This window comes from Gymnoscopelus microlampas, assembly GCF_963454915.1.
Source record: "Gymnoscopelus microlampas genome assembly, chromosome: 3".
In the NCBI taxonomy this organism is placed as follows: Eukaryota; Metazoa; Chordata; class Actinopteri; order Myctophiformes; family Myctophidae; genus Gymnoscopelus; species Gymnoscopelus microlampas.
Window position 1 is genome coordinate 3765278 of NC_139940.1, and position 12802 is coordinate 3778079.

Genomic DNA, 12802 nt, shown 5'->3' on the forward strand with positions numbered 1-12802 from the left:
GTGCTAATATGTAACCAAATGGACCTTTATGGACCATCTTTGCACGCTCTCAGAGTTACATTAATTTAACACTTAAAGGTTTGATTTCATGATTTAAATGAAATGAAAATAAATGTGTATCAAAATGGGGGTCCGTGGACTATATATGGGCCTGATGATGATGCATTATCAAACCAAGGAAGCTATCTTCCTTGTATCAAACGTGAGGTCCTGGAAATGAAAAAGGTTTATACATGAGAATCACTTTATTAAATAAAATCAACAACCCACCCTCACGGGACGTCCGGAGACTCTGAACACGCGCTCCAAACAAAGCGCATGTTTGCGTTGGTTTGGTTGTAGTGGAGATGGGTGGATGGATGGATGGAAGCAGATCTATAAAACGCCTCTAAACAAACACAATATAAACTACTTTAAGCTGTAGATGTTACACTAGTTTCATAATGTCACCGTTTAGCTGATTTCATTCTTTGACGCTTTTGTGGTTAAACCGACAGCTGCTAGCTAACAGGCTAGCTGGCTAATGCCATTTATAGCTGTGCTGTTTTGGTTGGCGAGTAGTACTGTCTGGTACTGAGTAGTTATTGACTGTCAGGTGAGTGAGTGAGTGAGTAGTACTGTCTGGTGCCGAGTTAGTTATTGACTGTCAGGTGAGTGAGTAGTACTGTCTGGTACTGAATAGTTTATTGACTGTCAGGTGAGTGAGTGAGGGAGTAGTACTGTCTGGTGCTGAGTAGTTATTGACTGGCAGGTGAGTGAGTGAGTAGTACTGTCTGGTACTGAATAGTTTATTGACTGTCAGGTGAGTGAGTGAGGGAGTAGTACTGTCTGGTGCTGAGTAGTTATTGACTGGCAGGTGAGTGAGTTAGTAGTACTGTCTGGTACTGAGTAGTACTGCCTGGTACTGAGTAGTTATTGACTGTCAGGTGAGTGAGTGAGTAGTACTGTCTGGTGCTGAGTAGTACTGCCTGTTACTTAGTAGTTATTGACTGTCAGGTGAGTGAGTAGTACTGTCTGGTACTGAGTAGTTACTGTCTGGTGAGTGAGTGAGTGAGTGAGTAGTGCTGCCTGTAGCATCATGTCAGAGTCGGGTCACAGCCAGCCAGGGATGTACGGTCAGGGCCGGAGGAGGAGGAGGCGTCGTGGGGACAGAGACGTGGGGCCCCCAGGGGCCCAGAACCTGTCTGGACCCAGTAGGGACCGAGACTATGGACCCAGAGAACACAGGGTACGTGTGTTTAGGTCAGATATTCAACTATTCCTGATATGAGTTCAGTCAGTGGCGTGCACAGACATTTTGAGGGGCAGGTGCTCAAGTACATTTTTTGTTTACTTGGTCTGCTCTTTTTCCCCTCTACACCTATTACCTCTTTGCCAAAAATAGCCGATCTACAAGCCCACAACGCCTCGCAGCGCGAGGCGTTGTGGGCTTGTAGATCTGCTATTTTTGGCTAAAGTTCTCCTCAGAAAAGGGATGCTAGGTTTCGAGGGAGTGGTTATGGTAAAAAGAAAAATCATATCGCATAAAGATTTGGCGGACCCCCTGTAGTAACTCTGAGGACCCCCTAGGGGTCCCGGACCCCCTGTTGAAGACCCCTGCTGCAACCTTATTTCCCTTTTTTTCAAAAGGGCACTTCTGGTCAAGAGGGCAAAGGGCACTCTTGCAATACCTAGAGTCTATCTGTGCACGTCCCTGAGTTCAGTGAAATATACATGAGCAGGTTGATCACATGTAAGCAGGTAGCTCCGACGGAACCTCTCCCTCCGCTGTATAGCTCCGAGATGAGGTTCCTCGTTTGTTTCTGCCGTTTGCGGTAGACATTGTCGCACATTTTCCACTTTACATGTTTCTTACCCCTTTCTGCACATCGTATCCAAAAAGTAAAGCATTTCCGCCACTCTCTCAGATGTTTTAAGTTTTAGCTGGCAATAAAATCTATCCAATGAGTTGAAGAAAGTATTTAATTTGCCTCGGTCTTCATCCGGTTCCATAATATTTTGCATTAGAAGATGCAATTCAACATTTGACCAGTAGGGGAATCAGTAATGTTATCTCTACGGGCGCAACTCTTGCGCAATGTCTTAAAAACATGTAATCGGATGCAAACCGAGGCAAATTAAATACTTTCTTCAACTCGTTAGATAGATTTTATTGCCAGCTAAAACTTAAAACACCTGAGAGAGTGGCGGAAATGCTTTACTTTTTGGATACGATGTGCAGAAAGGGGTAAGAAACATGTAAAGTGGAAAATGTGCGACAATGTCTACCGCAAACGGCAGAAACAAACGAGGAACCTCATCTCGGAGCTATACAGCGGAGGGAGAGGTTCCGTAGGGGCTAGTAAGCAGGTAGATAGATGAACTTAGAATAGCAGCATACAACATAGTAACAGATATATCCATGAGGTTAGTATAGCAGCAGATACAGTATATACATATTGTGGTGCAGCAACAGTGACACAGACTTGTACAGTACATAGATCATGGAGTTAAATTGACACTCGTGATTTTACTTTGCGACTGTCTGTAACTCACGATGAGTTGTGCCGTGTTTCAGGATGGAAGCGAGGACCCCCCAGCTCTCCTTCAGAAGACCCCCATAATACTGGCAAAACCCCCCGGAGAAAGGGTATGTACGACACATACGTGTTTAGAGCCAGACCAATGTTTCAGTTTGGCTGATATTTCGTCCATTAAGCTTCTATTTGACTTTTTTTTTCCCGAAGACATGGATTTGGTATCAGCAATCATGCAACTGATGTGTTCCGTTTTTTTCACTTTCAACCTGGAGTCCATTATAGGTGAACATTTTCAAACGTTTTCAAAATAATTGCCAATCTGCAGGCCCACGATCTTGTAGATCGGCTCTTTTCTGAAATTTATATTTATGAAACACTTTAATCAAATGAAAGTTTTTAAAGTTTTTAGTTTTTTTTACTTGTATTTTTTTATTTTTTTTTATTGTATATATATGTACAGTATGAGTCAAAACATCTGTAATTGGTGTAATTGGTCTGTATAATTGGTCCCTCCAAAATCGGCATCGGCATAGGACCCAAAAATCTGACACTGAACTGGTCATTAACACAACCCAAACTGGACTCAACCCACTCCTCATTCATGGTAAAACAGTAGAACAGGTTGACAGCTTCACATATCTTGGACTCACACTGGACAACAGACTTAGATTTGATCAACACATTACATCTATCCATAAACGTTTTCAGCAAAGACTTCATGTGATCCGCAAGTTAAGATCATTATCTGTTGCCCCTCATCTTCTGCTATTACTGTACAAAAGCATCATTCAACCCGTTCTGTTGTATTGTTCCGCATGTTATATTTACCATACTGTCCATGCCTAACAGGAACAAACTTTACAGTATCACCCGTATTGCCTCCAAAATCATTGGACTTCCCACACCCACACTTGCTGATATGAACAATAAGGCCATCACACGCTTAGCACTTTCGATAACAAATGACACTGATCATCCCCTGTATCGCTACTTTGACCTCATGCCATCTGGTCGGAGATACAGAACCTTAAAGTGGAAAAAGGTTCGTTTTAGCAGGAGTTTTGTCCACTCAGCCATCGCAGCATTAAACCAACTGCCCCGTCATGTTGTCATGTTGGTATGTTGTTTTTGTTGTCTTAACGAACAGACCCTGTGAAGACAATTTTCCCCTTGGGGACAATAAACATTATTATTATCAGCAGCCGGTCTCTCTATAAATATGTAGTGTATGCACTACATATTTAGCACTATATATCAGAAAGAGTCAATCTTAACAGTTGTTGTTGTGCTCTCGGGTCTTTTTTCACAGTCCAAGCCGTCTCAGAATGTGTCTGTCAGCGGCGCCCCGGCCCTGGAGAAGCCCATCATGCTGATCAAAGCCAGGGAGGACGGCGGGAAGCCGGGGACCCCTCCGGAGGCCTCCCCTCTCACCTCCGGCTCTGGCCCTTCCAAGCTGGAGAGGGAGGGCCAGCGGCCCACCCAGCCTGTGTACCAGATCCAGAACCGAGGCATGGGGGCTGCTGCCTCCAGCAGCGCTGTGGACCGTGAGTTCATTATTATTATTACCCCCGGCGTTTTACTCACAACACCATGGTTCTGTGACGGCAGGTTAACTCACAACACTGAGCTGAATGTGTAGAACAGGGGTGATGCAACGTTGACGATGGAGAGAGGGCCGCTATATTTACACACTCACTCCAGAGGAACACTATATTTACACACTCACTCCAGAGGAACACTATATTTACACACTCACTCCAGAGGGCCACTATATTTACACACTCACTCCAGAGGGCCACACTTTTTTTCATAAATGAATGCCGTACTTCGCCATCAGGGTTGGGAAGGTTACTTTTAAAAAGGAATCCCCTACAGTTACAAGTTACTTGCTAAAAAATGTAGTCAGTAACGTAATCCCGTTACTCCATTTAAAAAGTAACTAATAGTTACTTCAAGTTACTTTTGGATTACTTTTAAGCAAAACTCTATTTAATTAGATAATACAAGTTTTACCATTGATAGACAAGAATGTTGAGCCTATGAAATTAAGATAAGGACAACAGAAATATGGTTAAGGTCATTTAATTGTTAAGAATTTGACCTCTCTGAACAGTTACATTAGTCATTGACTCATTGTGTCGACTAGTAATAGATCATAAGAAAATGCATCTTAACCTACAGAACCATTTTGATTGTTAGACAACCAACAACTTTGACAACCAACAACTCCATCCATGTGTGGTCAAAGTGGCAAATAAAATCTCTTTTTGACATTCCTGGCTGACACTCATTTAGATAGACAAGGCATGAGTTTAAAACATTGACTAGACAGTAAAGACTCATTATAGTCTACAAAGAACTCAGCTCTATACAATTATATTTATATCGTAGGCTACTCTTTAAATAGAAATCCTCATTTTAACTTGACCTTTACAAAAAATAAATAAAACCTAATAAAATAGATACAAATAAATAAAATTACAGGCACAGACTATATTCCCTACGGCTATACATAGGCAGGCTAGATAAAATAAATAGAATATACCAAGTTACTATCAGAACCTAGTAACAATCAGAACGAAAGAAAGACACTTTAGATTATAGTCCCTTTAACCAAACCATCTGATCAGTTTAAGGTTAAGAGTAAAGGCTTTTATGCAGGAACAACATCACTGTAAAGAGGACGAAAAAGAGAGCCACAAATAATATTTGAAAGAGTCAATCAAAAGTAAGCTGTGGGCAGTCTGGGCAAAACTTTCTGTTGTAACGAAGAAGGAGAAGTTGCTCCATGTGCTCATCAGACAGCCTGTTGCGAGATGAAGTTAGAATGGTTCCAGCATAACTAAAGAGACTCTCAACAGGAGCACTAGAGGGGAGGGTTGTGTTATATTTGATGAAAAGTCGCTTAGCCAAAGGGAAGTCATGTAGGCTATCCATGGTCTTGAGCGTTGTTTCATCAAGGAACTTCCGCATCTCCTCCTCTGCTGTTCCTGGTCCTTTGCTCGCTTTCTTCACACACACAAAAAAATCCTCGTCCTCCAATTCAGAGCTTGGGCTAGGAGATTCTTCTGCAGACGGTGTGCTTTGAGGTTCCTGTAGCTCCTCTGCCTCTCGGATCATGGTCAGGAGCATTTGCTCTTTCCTCTCCTGAGGGAGCCAAGTCAACCGGAATTTCGGGGTAGTGGTTGCTGCCATTTCTGCCTCATGGCTGCTCAGCATCTGACCAAAGCGACGGTCCAGTGCCGTAATGACTGCATTAATGATGTGAGCAGTATAGGTGACATGTGCCAATTTGTTAGACAGAAGGGTCTTGAGACTTGTGATGGTTGGATTGAGGAAGCCGAGATAGCAGTTCTTCTCCCCCTGTAGCATATCAGTAGCCTTAGCAAGTGGCTCTAACACATCAACATATTCCCTGAGAAAAGTCATCTCCTGTGTGTGTAGCCTGGGCACACCGAGTTGTTCACAGATATCACTTAGCTGATCGTCTTTAAGGGAAGTCAGTTTAGTGATAGCTCTAAATTCAGAGCTCCATCTTGTGACACACGGAACATCAAGCATCATGCCAGCAATTTCTTTCACTTTTTCTGAAGCTAAAGTTGAACGGTGTGCCTTGTTCCATATAGAGGCACACTTTCCCATTGCACTTCGGTACACTTTTCTGGATGCACCTTGAGCTGCAGCCTTTGGCACTTCATTAGTGGCAACCAGGTTTGCTGTGTGGGCCGCACATCTTTGATGAGCTGGTAGGAGATATTGAGGTACATCCTCTTCCTCATCATCTCCCTCTTCGCCTCCCTCCATTGTCAGTGCTGCTTCCATATCCAAGAACCTTGCAACAAATGACACAACAAGTAAAATTAATAGTGTAAAGGCTACATCTTTCCTATAGGCTACACTACAGCTACAGGCTTTGAGTGTAACAACCCACTGAACACAATAAACAAAAGATTGACTGGCTTATAAAAGCGGCTGCGTCTTACCTTACTCCATCATCCTGATCACCTGCTTCTGCCTGCTCTTCTGGTGTGCTGAATTCCCGGAAAGCTTTAACAAAGTTGCTCCCATTGTCGGTAACCGTGGCTCGTACCTTGTGTTCCAGTTTGTAGGCTGCATGGACTTCAGTGATCTTCTTAGCAAGGACATCATAAGTATGCTGTCCACGCATTCGTGCACAGGCCAGTGCTGCAGACCTCCTCTCCAATGTGGTTTCGTCAATCCAGTGACATGTCATGCCGAAAAAACTTCGATGTTGTGCAGACCATAGGTCTGCTGTTGTGCACACATATGTAGCTTTCTGAAATGTTGTGGTTAAGCTTTGTTTCAACTTGCCAAATTCCCTCTCAATGCGACTGGTGAGTGTCTTTCTGCACATGGCTTTTTTCCCTCCACTGACTCCCTCTATAAGCTTCTTAAAGGAAGGTTCCTCAACCAAGGAAAATGGCTGAACAGTATCGATCACAAATTCACATATAAGTTGGCTGACTTTATTTTGGGACACGCCATGCCCAAGCTGGAGCTTTGGTGGGAGATCGACGAGCGGTGGCCCCTTGCTCAGCTGTACTCGTCTGCCCACTGTCACTGCCGGTGGTGGTGTCATCATCATTGGCTCTTTTTCCCTTTGCATCTTCAATCTGCAGATGACGTTGATGCTTCCTCTGAGAAATATAAAGCAAATTAAAAATAGACCAAATAAAAATACAAAATGAAATAATTATTATTTGCATTTATATAGCACTTTTATAATTTATTTTTCAGACACCCTATGCCCTTTCATAATAAATAATTATATATTCACATATTTAAATTATCTTTTTTGAGTGAACATCACACATTCACTCACACATACATACACCATAAACAACTCACATCAGAGCCATAAATCTTGTCTCTGATGTATGCATGTGGTTTTGTGAAATAGTCCATTATTATGTAGTAAAATGTAGGCTAATGTGTATTATTTCTGCAGCAATGTATTCGTTTTATTATTATTATTATCATTATTATTATTAATTTATTTTGCCATTGAGGTGCAATTTGACTGTCCTATAGAGGGCGCCAAGTTACCACAAGAAACACTCGTGCAGTGGTGGAAAAAGTACTCAAATGTTTTACTTAAGTAAACGTATCAATCAATACACTGCACTTGTGGTAATGTTTATGCAATACCACCTCCAACCTCATGGAGGATATATCATATAAATGTGAGCACACTTACTAACGTAGTGCAAACATTTTAAACAAGTTTTAGCTTGCAAACGTGGTCGTTAACTAGGAAGAAGTTACCTGGAGATGCTTTTTCAGATTCGCCGTTGAATCTTTGGCTGTGGAGAAACTTTTCTGGCCAGGGAGGCAAAGTTTACACAGGACTGTGACGTTTTTCACGTTCTCCGCCTGGAACGTGAAAAACTTCTGATACTTCCACTTTTTAAATGCACATTGTGGAATTTGTGGCACTGGCACCGGTGTCTCTGCCATCATGATGAAAATTGTTGTGCTTCTGGAAGTTTCCCTTATATGTTCAGTGCTGCTCACAGTCACAGCACAGTTCCAGTGGGCAGCCACCAAGGAAGATTTTTGAAGCAGCCACTAGGAAGCGACACAGCGCAGGCACCCTACGGGTCGTCGCATGCGACATGCATGCTGTTATTTCGACTTATTATTATTTTATTATTTGGTGACGGTGTTATAATAATGTATAACTTGTTTTTATTTTAAATTGATGAGGGGAAGGGAAGAATGTAATCTGCCTGTGACCCTGTAAACATTGACTAGACAGTAAAGACTTATTTTATTTATATAGTCTACAAAGAACTCGGCCCTATAAAATTATATTTATACCCCATAGGCTACTCTTTAAATAAAAAGCCTCATTTTATTTGACCTAAAAGGAGACTGTGCTACCGATTATTTATCCCCAATTCAATATACTGTATGCTCTCCTATCTATCTCCCCGTTTGCAGTGTTGCCTGGTCTGATTATTATAAGCCACATTGGGCTTATTTTTCTGAAGTTGCTTGTAAATAATGGTAGAACGGTTGTGAGCTTGTAGATCGTCTATTTTCAAATAGCCAACATATATAAATATGTACATTGTTTAATGGACGACATATATAGCTTTGAAGTGCTCATGTGGCCTTTTATAGTCGCTTCTTTTGGGCTTGTTTTCATAGACCCATTTGCTTATTTCTCTCGCAAAGTCTGGCAACACCGCTCTTGACGCAGCTGTCTCCAGTCTCACTGTGGGGACTTTACACAGAGAGCTGCGCGCTGTGCTCAACTCCAATCCATTGCGGTCTGTACGGACTAGTGTGCGCTCTTGCAGGTGGTTGGTTGTTTGGTGTTATAATAACTTGTTTGTAAAAATGAATGAGGGGAAGGGGAGAATGTAACCCTCCTGTAACGCCCGTTACAACACCCCCGTTACTGTAATCCAGATTACACATTTTAAAATGTACTCTAGGACGTTACCGTTACGTTTTTTTTTTACTCCGTTACGTAACGGCGTTACATGTAATCCGTTACTTCCCAACCCTGTTCGCCATTCTATGTCACACAAAAGTAGCCGATCTACAAGCTCAAGCTTGTCAGCGGCGTATCGTGCAGCCCTAGTTTGTGTGCATCGTGAATACGCCATCAAGTGTGTGAATTGAAATGCACTTCTCTCCAATCTGTTCCTCCAACGTACAGCTGTGATTGGTCAGAACAAGCTGCTTCCCCCGGAGAAAATGAAGCACGGCATCAAGCTGGTGGACGACCAGATGAACTGGTGTGACAGCGCCATGGAGGTGAGATATGAATGTAGACCAGATGAACTCGTGAGATATGAATGTAGACCAGATGAACTGGTGTGACATGGAGGTGAGATATGGACTAAGCAAGGGATAATTGACAGGTAGCCAGTCTTTATTGATGAATAAATCCCGACAGGGTGATTAACCCTTTAAGACCTGAGGCGATTCTTTAAAAAAATCTAAAGCATAACAGTTTTTGGGAAAAAAAATAAATAAATGTTTTCAAGATTTTTCAAAAATAGCAGATCTACAAGCTCATAGCGCGGCACTCGGTGACGCGCTATGAGCTTGTATATCTGCTATTTTTGAATAGCCAAAGACATCTAAAGTGACACAGATGCGTTCCAGGTATCAATGGGTTAAGCACCGACGCGTAGCGGAGGTGCCTAATCAACCTGAAGGGATTTATTTATCAATAATGAGCGGCTACCCGTCAATTATCCCGCTTATTACACGGCTACTCAATAAATAAATTGACCAGAAGAAACAACAAAACTACGTATTTCCTTGCTCACGTGTTGCGCACGGTCGGTCGCCTCGGAAAACAAGGAAGTGTAGTGGATCAAATAGAATACATTTCCGGTTACTGCATCGTCTATTTCTCGCTTCAAATGTTTTCAAAAACATTCTTGAGAACAACGTTTAGCTGTAAATGACATGGTGTGTTTGTTTACATGGCTGTCATGTTGGACACAGCATGAAACCAAGCAGCGCAGGTTGATGTGAGCAGGTGCTCTGAGTCTTTGATTAGACAGAGGGCTGTTATTGAGCTCAGCGGTCATTATACAGAAATAGCACACCGCTGAATTCAGGGATTGACCAATCAGGATCAAGCATTCAGCCAAGCCGTGTAATAATGACGGTTATTATCTGTCTTCAATACACATGGATGCAAGTTCTTAGTCACCATGTTGTGAGCTTGCAGATCTGCTATTGTTGGTGCATGACATGGCGTGCAACTAATAAATCAGGCATAACCCTGACCCATGTGTCTGGTGAAGTCGAGCCCTGCAGTAAAAAAATATATTTTATTAAATAGTATTTAAGTTCAAACTAGCAATAGAATATACATGCTCAGAAGCATCTTCCATGAAACCCTGATGGTTTCGGATGTTTCATTGAAGCAAAGGCTAGAAAGCCTCAATCAGCAATTTATTCAACTGGTAACGGCTGGAACATCGGTTTAGAATGAGAACGCCAAAGCATCCTCATTTTACATGTTGTGCTAATTGTCGAGGTAACGGATTGTGTGTGTGTGTGGGGGGGGGGGGAGCTCTTTTTTCACGCTGTTTCATAAATGTGTTGTGATATTCTTTTCCATTTTCTCTTTCCACTTTTTTTTGTGCTTTAATCCAAGTAAATATGTTTTTATGTGTTGCAGTACCTGAAAGACCAGACTGACATGTTGGTGGTTGGAGTCATCGGCCTGCAAGGAGCAGGGAAGTCTACCATCATGTCACTGCTGTCTGCTAACACCCCTGAAGAGGACCAAAGGTACATTATTATAGTAATAATAATAATAATAATAATAATATATGTCACTGCTGTGTGCTAACACCCCTGAAGAGGACCAAAGGTACATTATAATAATATAATAATAATGACTAGAAAAAGTGCTCCTCGGAGCACAACTCTCCGCCAGAAGACTTGTGTTGGGAATGTTGGGAATGCTCTATCTGTATAAGTGTCCTATCCCTCCTGTCTGTATATCCCTCTTGTATATGTAAGTGTCCTATCCATCCTGTCTGGGTAAGTGTCCTCTTCCGTTCTGTCTGTGTAAGTGTCCTATCCCTCCTGTCTGTATAAGTGTCCTATCCGTCCTGTCTGGGTAAGTGTCCTCTTCCGTCCTGTCTATCTGTCCAATAAGACAGATAGGAACAATTGGACCGCGACTACTTCCGGTTCGAAGTCTGGGAGTGAGCTAGTGGCCGGATTTTCGGTATTGGAATCTGGCTTATCACTCTTTAAAAGTGACACATGTATTTATAGGTCGCTATCCCTCTTGTATATGTAAGTGTCCTATCCATCCTGTCTGGGTAAGTGTCCTCTTCCGTTCTGTCTGTGTAAGTGTCCTATCCCTCCTGTCTGTATAAGTGTCCTATCCGTCCTGTCTATGTAAGTGTCCTATCCGTCCCGTCTGTGTAAGTGTCCCATCCGTCCTGTCTGTGTAAGTGCTCACTGATATCCCTCCTGTCTATATAAATGTCTGCCAATTATGTATCAGCCATGCAGCCATTTCATGGTTCCTGTCTTACCTCACTTTGACAGTGGCGGAGACACTGTCAAAGTGATGCCATGTATTTGTAGGCCACTATACGTCACTAGCCAATCAGATCACAGTATTTCACGTGTCACGTGAGGCTTGACCAATCGGTGTGTCATGTTTAGAAAGTGAAAACGCGGTGAAAACAATACTCTCCTGGCGGAGAGTAATAATATATAATATGTTACTGCTGTCTGCTAACACCACAAAATATCACATAAGTAAGTAGGTAAGAGAGGCTTATTGTCGGTAGGGAGTCTATCCCCGTTTCGCAGTGCGCTAGCCCCCTGTGTATGACCGTGCCGCTCATACACTGAGTTGGCAGTGCCCGGGCATGTTTAAACAATCTAAAAAATGACACGCATGCGTTGTTGGTTCTAATGGATTAAATAGAAGCTACGTGTTCTGATGACATGTTACATGTGTGTGTGTGTGTTTACACAGAGGCTACGTGTTCAGATGACATGTTACGTGTGTGTGTGTGTGTTTACACAGAGGCTACGTGTTCAGATGACATGTTACATGTGTGTGTGTGTGTGTGTGTGTGTGTGTGTGTGTGTGTTTACACAGAGGCTACGTGTTCAGATGACATGTTACATGTGTGTGTGTGTGTGTGTTTACACAGAGGCTATGTGTTCAGATGACATGTTACATGTGTGTGTGTGTGTGTGTGTGTGTGTGTGTGTGTTTACACAGAGGCTACGTGTTCAGATGACATGTTACATGTGTGTGTGTGTGTGTGTGTGTGTGTGTGTGTGTGTGTGTGTGTGTGTTTACACAGAGGCTACGTGTTCAGATGACATGTTACATGTGTGTGTGTGTGTGTGTGTGTGTGTGTGTGTGTGTGTGTGTGTGTTTACACAGAGGCTACGTGTTCAGATGACATGTTACGTGTGTGTGTGTGTGTTTACACAGAGGCTACGTGTTCAGATGACATGTTACATGTGTGTGTGTGTGTGTGTGTGTGTGTGTGTGTGTGTGTGTGTGTGTGTGTGTGTGTGTGTGTGTGTGTGTGTGTGTGTGTGTGTGTGTGTGTGTGTGTGTGTGTGTGTGTGTGTGTGTGTGTGTGTGTGTGTGTGTTTACACAGAGGCTACGTGTTCAGATGACATGTTACATGTGTGTGTGTGTGTGTGTGTGTTTACACAGAGGCTACGTGTTCAGATGACATGTTACATGTGTGTGTGTGTGTGTGTGTGTGTGTGTGTGTGTGTGTGTGTGTGTGTG

General features: G+C 42.6%; 1 protein-coding gene across 8 annotated transcripts in view; it reads left to right on the forward strand.

The window, feature by feature from the left end:
• The first annotated feature begins 325 nt into the window (after nucleotides 1–325).
• smg9 (SMG9 nonsense mediated mRNA decay factor) overlaps nucleotides 326–12802 on the forward strand; it is a 28383-nt gene continuing 15906 nt past the window's right edge. Inside the window, exons 1-8 of one of the 8 annotated variants that reach the window (XM_084051782.1) lie at nucleotides 326–681; nucleotides 788–802; nucleotides 857–926; nucleotides 997–1228; nucleotides 2558–2629; nucleotides 3829–4063; nucleotides 9211–9308; nucleotides 10696–10808. In XM_084051782.1, the coding sequence (XP_083907908.1) occupies nucleotides 1079–1228; nucleotides 2558–2629; nucleotides 3829–4063; nucleotides 9211–9308; nucleotides 10696–10808 (668 nt within the window). In that variant the 5' untranslated portion in view covers nucleotides 326–681; nucleotides 788–802; nucleotides 857–926; nucleotides 997–1078. The other 7 variants (XM_084051780.1, XM_084051784.1, XM_084051785.1 and 4 more) reach the window with 7 other exon arrangements.